Source organism: Triticum aestivum, chromosome 3D, assembly GCF_018294505.1.
Source record: "Triticum aestivum cultivar Chinese Spring chromosome 3D, IWGSC CS RefSeq v2.1, whole genome shotgun sequence".
Classification (NCBI taxonomy): domain Eukaryota; kingdom Viridiplantae; phylum Streptophyta; class Magnoliopsida; order Poales; family Poaceae; genus Triticum; species Triticum aestivum.
The window spans coordinates 617,966,786-617,977,557 of record NC_057802.1 but is presented as its reverse complement, the minus strand read 5'-3'; the positions used below and the strand labels follow the sequence as shown (position 1 = coordinate 617,977,557).

At 44.2% G+C, this 10,772-nt stretch overlaps 1 protein-coding gene and 1 long non-coding RNA gene across 2 annotated transcripts; both read left to right on the top strand.

Moving 5' to 3' along the window:
* The first annotated feature begins 1,238 nt into the window (after window positions 1-1,238).
* Window positions 1,239-2,809, top strand: LOC123075995 (putrescine hydroxycinnamoyltransferase 3). Its single transcript, XM_044498468.1, has one exon. The coding sequence runs from the start codon at window positions 1,310-1,312 to the stop codon at window positions 2,663-2,665; it is 1,356 nt and encodes a 451-aa protein (XP_044354403.1). The 5' UTR covers window positions 1,239-1,309; the 3' UTR covers window positions 2,666-2,809.
* Window positions 2,810-4,187: 1,378 nt separating this feature from the next.
* Window positions 4,188-8,047, top strand: LOC123075994 (uncharacterized). Its single transcript, XR_006436250.1, has 4 exons — window positions 4,188-4,693; window positions 4,799-4,887; window positions 5,588-5,730; window positions 7,709-8,047. It is a non-coding gene; the product is annotated as an uncharacterized lncRNA (long non-coding RNA).
* Window positions 8,048-10,772: the final 2,725 nt, after the last annotated feature.

Genomic DNA, 10,772 nt, shown 5'->3' with positions numbered 1-10,772 from the left:
GCCAGGGCGTGTGGCTGTGCAGGCTCCTTGGTGAGCTCACTGGCGACGCGCCAACGACGGCGTAGCTGCGCGTCGACAACAAGTCGGCGATAGAGCTCAGCAAGAACCCGGTGCATCACGAAAGAAGTAAGCACGTTGACATACGATATCATTTCATTCGTGAATGCATTGAAGATGGCAAGGTGGATGTCGACCATGTTGGCACTGATGGACAGCTTGCCGATATCCTCACCAAGGCGCTGGGCAGAATCAAGTTCATTGAGCTCCGACAGAAGCTCGGCGTCGTCAAGGTGATCCCAGGGCACAAGGATTAGGGGGTGAATTGTTGAGCCTGTAATCCTTTGCCTGTTAGGATAGTTCTTTTGTTTTCTTCAGTTGGCTGAATAACCGGCTCTGACTCGTGTGCATGTACACGCAGAAGCTGTTTTCGTTTTCTGTTAGTAGCTAGCTAGATTAGTGCGGCCGTTGTGAGCTCATGGGATGGCATGCAGCGTAGGACTCGGCCTGCACTCACCTCACGCACGACGGGCGATGTGGGATGGCACATCCGGTAGGCTCGGCGGCGTGGAGGGTTTTTCGCTTTCCTAGTTGATGTACAAATAAGCTGAAGATTAATGAGAAAAGCTGCAGAACAGTGCGCAGCACAAAAACCTCTGGCGTCTTCGTTTACCTCTCTTCCTCTGCGGTGATAGCGATCTAGGCCTCGCCGGAGCTCTCGGCTCCAACACAAAGAACAAAATCAGCTAACCCTAATTCCATCCGAGAGACTTGCAGTAAGGGGAGAGAAGATGAAGATCCAGAGCACCTAGTGAAGAAGACGCACGAAGGAGCAAGGAATGAAGACCGCGGGGAAGAATCGAGTGGAAGGAAGGGGAATCGAGAGGAGCAAGCAGAGAAGGAATCAAAATAAAGCAGCCGCGGGAAGAAAGGGTAACGAGGAAACAGGCGTGCGCCAATGGAGTCGGTTGAAACAGAAAACAGGAAAAAAGGCCGGCCCAAAGACGGGCGAAGGGTGTGCGTTGCCCTGACAGTTTGACGCAAAATTCGTCAAATAGGGGCAGGTGTAACTTGTCTAGTTAATTTGGGTCAGATTGTTTGGTATTAATAGTAGGTAACATGGCATTGTCGGTATGGGGTGCCGACGGTCCAGAGGTTGTAGTTAATTTCGGCCCACCGACCATACCCCTGCCCCTATATAAATAAATACGGCGCAGCCCACATCCGCTGACAGAAACAAAACAAAAAAGCCAATAAGCACAAAGTTGAGCTTGACGTACGTACTTGGCTACGCAGAGCGTCCCCGCCGGCAATGGAGGTCCACGTCCTGAGCTCCAAGCTCGTCAAGCCCGCGTCCACCAAGCTGGCCGCCGGCGCCCCCGAGTACATCCCTCTCTCTGTCTTTGACAAGGTGACGTACCAAATGCATATGGCCATGATCTTTGCCTTTGCGGCGCCGGCGCCGGCGCCCACCGCGGCCGCTCTAGAGAAGGGCCTAGCTGTTGCCCTTTCGGAGTACCGCACCTTGGCGGGGCAGCTGGTCCGCAACCGCAGCGAGGGGCCGGTGGTGCTGCTCAATGACCGGGGTGCCCGTGTGGTGGAGGCGTGCGTGGACGCCGACATGGTGGATGTGGATGTGGCCTTGCCCAATCCCAAGCCGGAGCTGCTGCAGCTGCTTCCGGACCTCGAGGAGGAAGCTATCAAGGAGGTGGTGGTGCTGCAGCTCACGCGGTTCAGGTGCGGCTCCCTCGCGGTGGGGTTCGCCCGCAACCACGCCGTCGCCGACGGGCGCGCCACCAGCAACTTCCTCGTCGCGTGGGGACGTGCCACCAGGGGTCTCACTATGGGTCTCCCGCCCATGTACAAGTACAACCACCTCGACCTATTCCAGCCACGCCCCTCTCACTGCATCCACGAGTTCGAGTTCGACCACCGCAATCGCGAGTACTACCTTCCACCACCGCCGGCGCCGGCGCCCACAGCGACCGCCGGCGACAAGAAGGTGATCGTTGTACACAAGGCGCACTTCAGCAAGGACTGGATCGCCGGCCTTCGCGACACCACCTCACAAGGGCGGGACCGCCCGTTTACCCGATTCGAAACTATTCTCGCCCAGCTGTGGCGCGCCATGACACGGGCGCGGGGACTCTCACAGGACGACATCTCCACGGTGCGTATCTCAGTGGACGGCCGCAGCCGCCTCGGCATGCCAGCGGAGTATGCCAGCAACCTAGTCCTCTGGGCTTTCCCGCGCGCCAGGGTGTCCGACCTGCTGGGACAACCGCTGAGTCACGCCGCGCAGCTCATCCACGACGAGGTGGCTAGGGTGGCGGACCCGGCCTACTTCCGGTCGTTTGTGGACTTTGCCACCTCCGGCCTTGTCGAGCAGGAAGGACTTGCGCCGAGCTCCGAGATCAACATGAGGGACGTGCTGTGCCCCGACTTGGAGGTGCACAGCTGGCTCACCTTTCAGTTCTACGACATGGACTTCGGCACGGGCACCCCAACGTACGTCATGCCGTCCTACATCCCGGCGGAAGGGCTTATCTTCCTTGCGCCGTCCTACATCGGGGACGGCAGCATCGACGCCTTCGTGCCTGTCTTCCAAGACAACCTCGAGGCCTTCAAGCAGTGTCTCTACTCCATCGATCACCATGACAAAGAGTAGCGAGAGCGAGCCAGGGACGCATGCAGGACATGAATAAATGATGCATCCTCGGATAAAACAGCCCATCCAAGATGGTTTCCTTGTGTGTGTTTTTTTTTCTTTTTGCCTGAGAATTTCTTAAGAATAAACCGAGTTTAATCTCTACCTAATCTTTGTCTTTATCTTTTTTTACCTACTACTAGCAAACATACATGCCCATGCGTTGCAACGGGAGAATAAAAATTGACGAGCTTTGCCGCGAAGCAAATGCCAATTATCACTAATCAGGTTGGACATGTAGAGGTTATACTTGACGAGGACAAAAATGATGGATCAATTAACAGCACGACTCTATGGGGCGCTAGATTATGTATTGTACTACGATCGGACCATTAAAATATTGTGCATGCAGCGCTTTCAAAGTAATTTTACCTAGATAAATTTGTTGTTGTTCCTCCATAGCATTAATGTTTGGGGCCAAAATGTGTATAAGGTGGTTGTCAAGTTTCTTGGTAACACACCCAGCATGCCCATCTTTAGGGACTTCAGGCATGGCATTCTTTTCCTGATCCAGAACAATAGCTTTATTGAGATCAACTAAAGACCCTATTGCCATGAGACGTAACTACCTGTGTTTTGATGTCGATGGTTCATTATGCACTTGTATGAACCGGGATAAACTACGTCTGAAGACAATATATTTTGTGTTTACTTTACTGGACGTGCAAGCATATATGTTTTTCTTGTGTGTGCCCTACTTTATGTATATATGTTAGTCCTACTCCAATGGGCGGACCCCAAATAGACGTTCGTTTTACATGAATTTTATCCGTTTGGTTCGAGTAAAGTGGCAAAGTTCGGCATCTTTTGTAGATGCCTTGGGAATGCGCCCAACGCAGATGACCCATTTGGTCCGCCCGTCCAGACGGCCAAATGTTGACAATTTTTCTCTCAATATTGCATATAGTTTCAGAACTGAATAAAAACACTCAACTCATTGCATATAGTTTACAACCAAATAAATCACATAGAGTTGTAATAATAAATAATTTAAATTTCATATAAAAACACAAAGATTGCAACCAAATTTGATTTGTGTCCGTTTCACCTCAAACGGACGCGGCCGGATGAAATAGGATTGTCCGTTTAAGTTGGCCTTAGTTCAACATTATCTAACCCTTATCCATAAACAGAGTAAAATTGAACCTTAAAATAAAAAGTAGTTCAGCGTGCTACCACACGTCGTGATGGAGTCGGAGATTTTAATACTCCACATGCGGTAGGCTGTCGTGATGGAGTCGGTGTCTAGTCGGAATTGTCCTTTATAATTGAACAAGAGGATGGGAGTTCGATTCCAAGTAGGGCATTTATATATTTTTTCTATCTTTTTTGGGCTGAGGCCTATTGGGGTGACGAAAATTTGGTAATGACGACGGACGAAAATTTGGGGCTGATGGCGGACGAAAATTGCGGAAGGAAGAAGCAATGTCCCCTTTATTATTATTAGGGATAGGGATTAGGGATAGATAGATAGATAGATTGGGTCTTCACGTAGCGCTGTTGAATAGAACACACGTCTCCGTCCATCCATCCCAAATCGTTTTTCCTCAATTGCAAAAAGGAAAAAAAAACATTAATATTGTTTTTCCTCTCTCCCCCATAACAGAACGCATCTCTGTCTCCTCTCCCAAGTGAGCGAGCCGCCCCTAGCCCTAGATGGACGCCGCCGCCCCCTTCTATCTGGACCTCGACGCCGCCGCTCCGGCTCAGCATCGACTTGGCTAGAGCAACACGCCGGCCTTCTATAGTCCCATCCGCATCTTCCCTGGTGACCCGATTTGTAGCAGCGACGTCGCTAGCGAAGCCGATCGCGGAGGTGCGTGTGTGAGGACCTGGTGTTCCCGGCTTCCCGCAGCCCATGGTGGGGGAGGACCATGTTGTGCCCTTCTTCGGCGGATTCATGGGCTCCATCAGTCCCTCATCTCTGCTTCATCATCCACGACATCTATGGCCACGACTCCTCCGCCGTCCGGGTCACCTCGCACCTTGGTATGCAAATTAATCCTTCTTCACCTTGCTGGGCCGTTTTTGTTCCAGTATCCAGATGCATGAGCTGGTGGAGCAAGGTATGATTGTGATCTGTGCAATGAGTAGGTGAAGGGGCTGCCGTTCCCGTTCAGCAGCTGCTGCACCATCTACAGCAGTGAGCACGACCCGCATCGGCAGCATCAGATTCAGATTGTGTAAGTATCATTCATTCACCAAATTAATTTGAATTCTGTGTTCTGATCTTCCACGTTGCAGGCTTTGCTATATATTATATATAACAACTCTCTTCGGTTCTCAAACAATAACTGCACGATAATGTGCAGTGTACAGCCGGTGTTGTAAGTATAAAGTGGATGATATGCATGTAGGCAGTTCTCAAACAAGAACTGCATGTCTTTCAGTTTGTATTGCTGGTAATGTGTGCAGTATACGGTTGCTGTTGTAAGTATAAAGTGTAGGCAGATCAAGATGCAAGTTTGCTTGGTTTTGACTCCAAGCATGATTTTTGATAATTAGAGAGAAGGACCTTGGGTAAATATCTTTGTCTAAATCGATATAGTCATATACGCTGAGTTATCTTTTAGCAAAAATATGGCAATAATATCTTCTTTGTCTATTTATCTTTTTTCTTTTCTGTTTCTTTCTTTTCTCAGTGTTGAGCTTCCCTATATGATGATTATAATGAGCTAGATTGGCGAAGACTGGAGATTCTGGATTTGGAAGAATGCAATGATCATTTTTGTGTGCAGCAGCACATGCAATGCACAACAACAAAAAATATAGTTAATCCTAGCCTTGATGTTTCTACTGCAACTAAAAATAGATACTACTTATTATGTCACTCTTCTCAATCCGTTTGGCATGTTTTATTATGTTTTCCTCTGACCCATGAAGGTTTGGAGATGGCGGCCCAAGAGGAGGATTTCAGTGGAGATCGTACTTTGACTATAACAATAGGCTAAGATTTCACCTGCACTGTATGCGAAAAGCAGGTTCAGGAGCTCCAAGCCAACAAACACCAGAGCTTTGAAAAAGATGTAAGATTTCTACTTTTTAGATTCTGTCACAAAATTTGATGTAGCCTATTATTTTGTATGGCAGTCAGCTATGTCATAAGAATGAGGTATAGACCTACTGTTCAGTTTTGTTTGAGATAGAATACAAATTATGCATAATATTCGAAGTTTATAGAACATGACCACAGCAAAAAAAAAAGCTTTAAAGATCAACATAGACAATACTTTTTCTGGTAACAATTCAATTTATGATTCTTCAACTAAATACGCGAAATTATTCCAATATGTAGTATATACTTGCTTCTAATTAAAAACTATAGATATATGCTTTCACATGCAGTCTTGGCTTTGCTAACATGTATGGTGTCAGTTTAGATAAACCTCATAGTGTTGTTTTGATTCTTCGCTTCAGTATCAGTATAAGAGGATAGATGTACGCACTTGTAGAACTACGGTTTGTTGCAGTTGCTAGGGACTGTAAATTGCTAAAAAAATTTAAATAATACATTTTTTATTAATTTTCATAAATATTACGCTGGGTGAATTTTTTTCAAAAATAATACACCGTCGGCCCGCTGCAGGCCGATTGGACTCCAGTCGGCCTACAGCTGGCCGACTGGCCCCTGTCGGCCCACTGTGGGCTGATTGGGTCCTGTCGGCCAGCTGTAGGCCGACTGGAGCTAATTGGCTCGCTGTGGGCTAATTGTTTTTGCAAAAAAAGTAGGCATAAAAAATATATGTTTAAAAAATGTTAATTATGTAATTAAAAAATGTTAAACGTGTATAAAAAATGTTTCTTATGTATAAAAAAAGTACAATATATGCAAAAAGTTGACATAAAAAATACTTTTTAAAAAGTGTTAAGCTTGTATTTAAAAATTGTTAAATGTGTGTATAAAAATATTTCTTATTTATACAAAAAATATAGAATGTGTATGAAAAAAAGTTGACACCAAAAAAATATGTTTGAAAAAAAATGTTAATCATGTATTTGAAAAAATGTTCCTTATCTATACAAAAAATATAGAATGTGTATGAGAAAAAAGTTGACACCAAAAAAATATGTTTGAAAAAAATGTTAATCATGTATTTGGAAAAATGTTCAACGAGTACACAAAAATGTTTCATGTATTGGAATGAAAGGTTAAACGTGTATAAAAAAATGTTCCAGCTCCGGATCCGGTATGGGAGCATCACGGACCTAAGTATGATTGGTTACTCTTTTTGTATGGAACTGGAACATTTTTTTGAAACATATTTTTTTGGTGTCAACTTTTTTTTCATACACATTCTATATTTTTTGAATAGATAAGAAACATTTTTTATACACACATTTAACAATTTTTAATCATGTATTTGAAAAAATGTCAACTTTTCAAACGTATTTTTCAAACATATTTTTTTGGTGTCAACTTTTTTTCATACACATTCTATATTTTTTGTATAAATAAGGAACATTTTTTATACACACATTTAACAAGTTTTAAATACATGATTAACACTTTTTAAAACATATTTTTTATGTCTACTTTTTTGCATATATATTGTACATTTTTGTATACATCAGGAACATTTTTTTATACACGTTTAACATTTTTTAATTACATAATTAACATTTTTTAAACATATTTTTTTATGCCTACTTTTTTTGCAAAAACAATTAGCCCACAGCGAGCTAATTAGCTCCAGTCGGCCCACAGTGGGCCGACAGGACCCAATCAGCCCACAGTGGGCCGACAGGGGCCAGTCGGCCAGCTGTAGGCCGACTGGAGTCCAATCGGCCTGTTGTGGGTCGACTAGGCCCAGTCGGCCTGCAGCGGGCCGACGGTGTATTATTTTTGATAAAAATTTACCCAGCGTAATATTTATGAAAATTAATAAAAAAAGTATTATTTAAGAAAAAATTAGCGTGTAAATTGTCATTCTAATTCATTCTTTTGCATTTCGGTCTGTCATTCACTGTTACTTTAATGTTTCACATGTTTCGCTCATCTCCCAGGACTATAGAAGCATTTTATCCGTTTTCCCGCCGGAACAGCTCTCCGTGCCGTATGAAAGTCATTTGGAAATATGAGTGAGAAGTAGGTGTTGTATTGTTTTTTTTTTTTAATTTCTGGGGAGGAAGGGAACTACAGTTTTGGCAATATTCACGATTCACAAGCAAAATGATTGATAATGTTGTTTACGACATAAACTTTGTCATGGTTGATTAAATAGGCACAGTTAATTTTAGGTGCTAGAAGGAAAGCACCGCTACAAATTTAGAACTAGGATGTGGTTTTTGATAGTTCTGTAACATTACAAATCTGGATCATTGAATTTTTTCGTACCGGATCAACACATTTGGCCGGATTTGGCTTATATTTGATGATGAGCAAACAATACATGTTGTGAATATAATATAACAAACAATTATTGGGGACAGCGGATCAAACATTTAGTCAGATTAGCTTATATTTAATAATGAGCAAAAAATGAATGCTGTGAATATAACAAATAATTACACACGGTGTTCTCCAACTCAGATTTTTAGAATTTTGATTCTTTCCTTCTGTTGTTGATGATAAACATTGACACACATGCATATACTACCTATTTTGAATATCAGAAGGAGTTAGTAACATTCCGCAGCATGATATTGCACTTTACATCATGGTTCTTTAATGCTAAAATTTACAATGATTTAATTTGTAGTTAACTTTGTTGTTATGCCAATGACCGAGGCGCTCTGGTGTGCTGCTGTTCTTTGTAGTAAGCATGAATTTTCATTCGTATGAAACCTTTGTACGTGAGAGAGAACCAATATGTATGAGTGTGCGTTGTAAAAGAAAAGACTCGGTCTGAGCGGTAGTAAGTTCAGTCTTCCTACACGAGCTAGATGATACTAATATGTACAGCTCCGGTCTCTATCTTGAAGGGATTTTATACGTGAGAATGAGCTCCACCAGAAAAAAAATGCCCTCCGGTCTGAATTAATTGTTGCAGCCTCTATACAATGTCCTACAATATTTATGTATTCCCATCGTGTGTTTCATCCTATTTTCGTTTTGGTAAAGTAAAATGTTCCTACTGAGATGTAGTAGTTGAAACTTTGTGTACAGTCAAATGTAATTTACCATTGCAGAGTTTATACATGTGTAATAAAAGTATATAATACAAATTTTTATGCACGTGTAAAAATATTAATTAGATACAATCAATGTGAAACTACAGGATACATTAATATTTTATCATCATATTACCTACTATTAATTTTGAACTGGCCGGCTGCACATTTATTGAAAATCACATATAGTGTGTCTCGGAAGGAAGAATCTGAGCGAGAATGACTACTCCACAACGATTCTTGAGAGGAACAAGTCGATGAGGCCACCAATGTTGATAACTCTGGTTGTTCTGCACCCGAACACCATGAAAAGATGCAGCTCTTTTGCTCTGAACCGGTCGATGGTCGATGAGGCGACCAATGACGACAACTCATCGTTGCTTTACACCTGGATACCAAGGGCCATCGAAGACAATGCATGCAGAGCGAAGGGGTGAAGGAGGAGTGCAGGACAGAGGAAATTGCAAGCATGTCATACATGAAGGAAAGAGGGACAGCGGGCAGGGGCGGCTCGAAGCGACAGCTTGGAACGGAAGGTGCAGCGCGAGGCATGGCCGCAGCTTCAGCGGCGGAAGCAAGAGCCGCGGCTCGGCGAGGCCGCGCAAGCTGCAGACTGACACGAGCGAGGGCGACTCACAGGCAGCAGCTGAAACTGGTGCCTCGTCGCGAGGTAAGCCGGCGGTGACGAGCGGGTTGCAGCCTCAGTGCTGGAGACAGAGGTGAGCGGCCGGCTTGGAAGATGCAAGGCCAGCAGAGGCGAGGCGGAAATCAGCAGCTTGGCGGAGGCGGCGACTCTGCCTCGGCCGGCTCACAGGCGCCGTCTTGAGTTGGAGAAAAATAGTAGGGGCAGAGAAAACATCCGAGGCAGGGCCGCAGCAACAGCGGGTCTAGCGAAGTGACGCCGGCTCAAGGCCTAGTTTTCGTTTGAGCAAATTTTTTGGAAGTGGCTGTTACATAATAACGAGAAAAAGAGACATGAGAGACACGGATTTTTACGTGAAAACCCTTGCGGGAGAAAACCACGGACGCATGAAGGCCAATTACTATGAGGAGGAGTGTTACATAAGACGGCAGACCGTCTGAGGTGCGACTACATGGGTATATATGAGGGCAATACATGAGAGTCCTTAGAGGACAAGTAAACGAGTTGTACTCGTACGCGTCGGTACCAACGCAAAGGCCCGCACCGTATGTACTACGTCTAGTCCAATACGGTAGAATTTGGATCACAATTTAACAATCTCCACCTTGAACCAAATTCCCTACAGTAGTCGAAGAAAGTGAATAACTCCATCCAAATCAGCATAAACACCTTGTGCGTCAAAGTCCATAGGACTAATGGGAAATACGAACTAAGTCTGAGCAAAGCTCAAACTTATTGGTCAGAACTGGTTTTGTCATCATATCAGCAGGATTATCATGAGTACTTATCTTGCATACCTTCAAATCACCTTCAGCAACAACATCTCGAATATAGTGATATCTGACATCAATGTGCTTTGTTCTCTCATGGTACATTGAATTCTTGGTAAGATATATAACACTTTGACTATCACTAAATATGGTAGGGCAAGATGAATCTCCACAAAGCTCAGTGTACAAACTTTTCAACCAGATAGCTTCTTTGCATGCCTCAGAAATAGCCATATACTCGGCATCAGTAGTGGAACAAGCCACAAAAGACTGCAAAGTTGCTCTCCAACTCACAGCACAACCACTAATGGTGAAAACATAACCTGTGAGTGATCTTCTCTTATCCAAATCACGAGCAAAATCAGAATCAACAAAACCAACAAGTCCATCTCCTGTTTTCCCAAACTGTAAATAAGCATTAGAAGTACCTCGCAGGTATCTGAAAATCCACTGAACTGCTTTCCAATGCTCTTTTCCAGGATTAGCCATGTATCTACTGACAACATTCAATGCATAAGATAAATCCGGACGAGAACAAACCATG

What these genes read in the sequence shown, in the direction of transcription:
- LOC123075995 (XM_044498468.1), top strand. Translation starts at nt 1,310, where the DNA reads ATGGAGGTCCACGTCCTGAGCTCCAAGCTCGTCAAGCCCGCGTCCACC.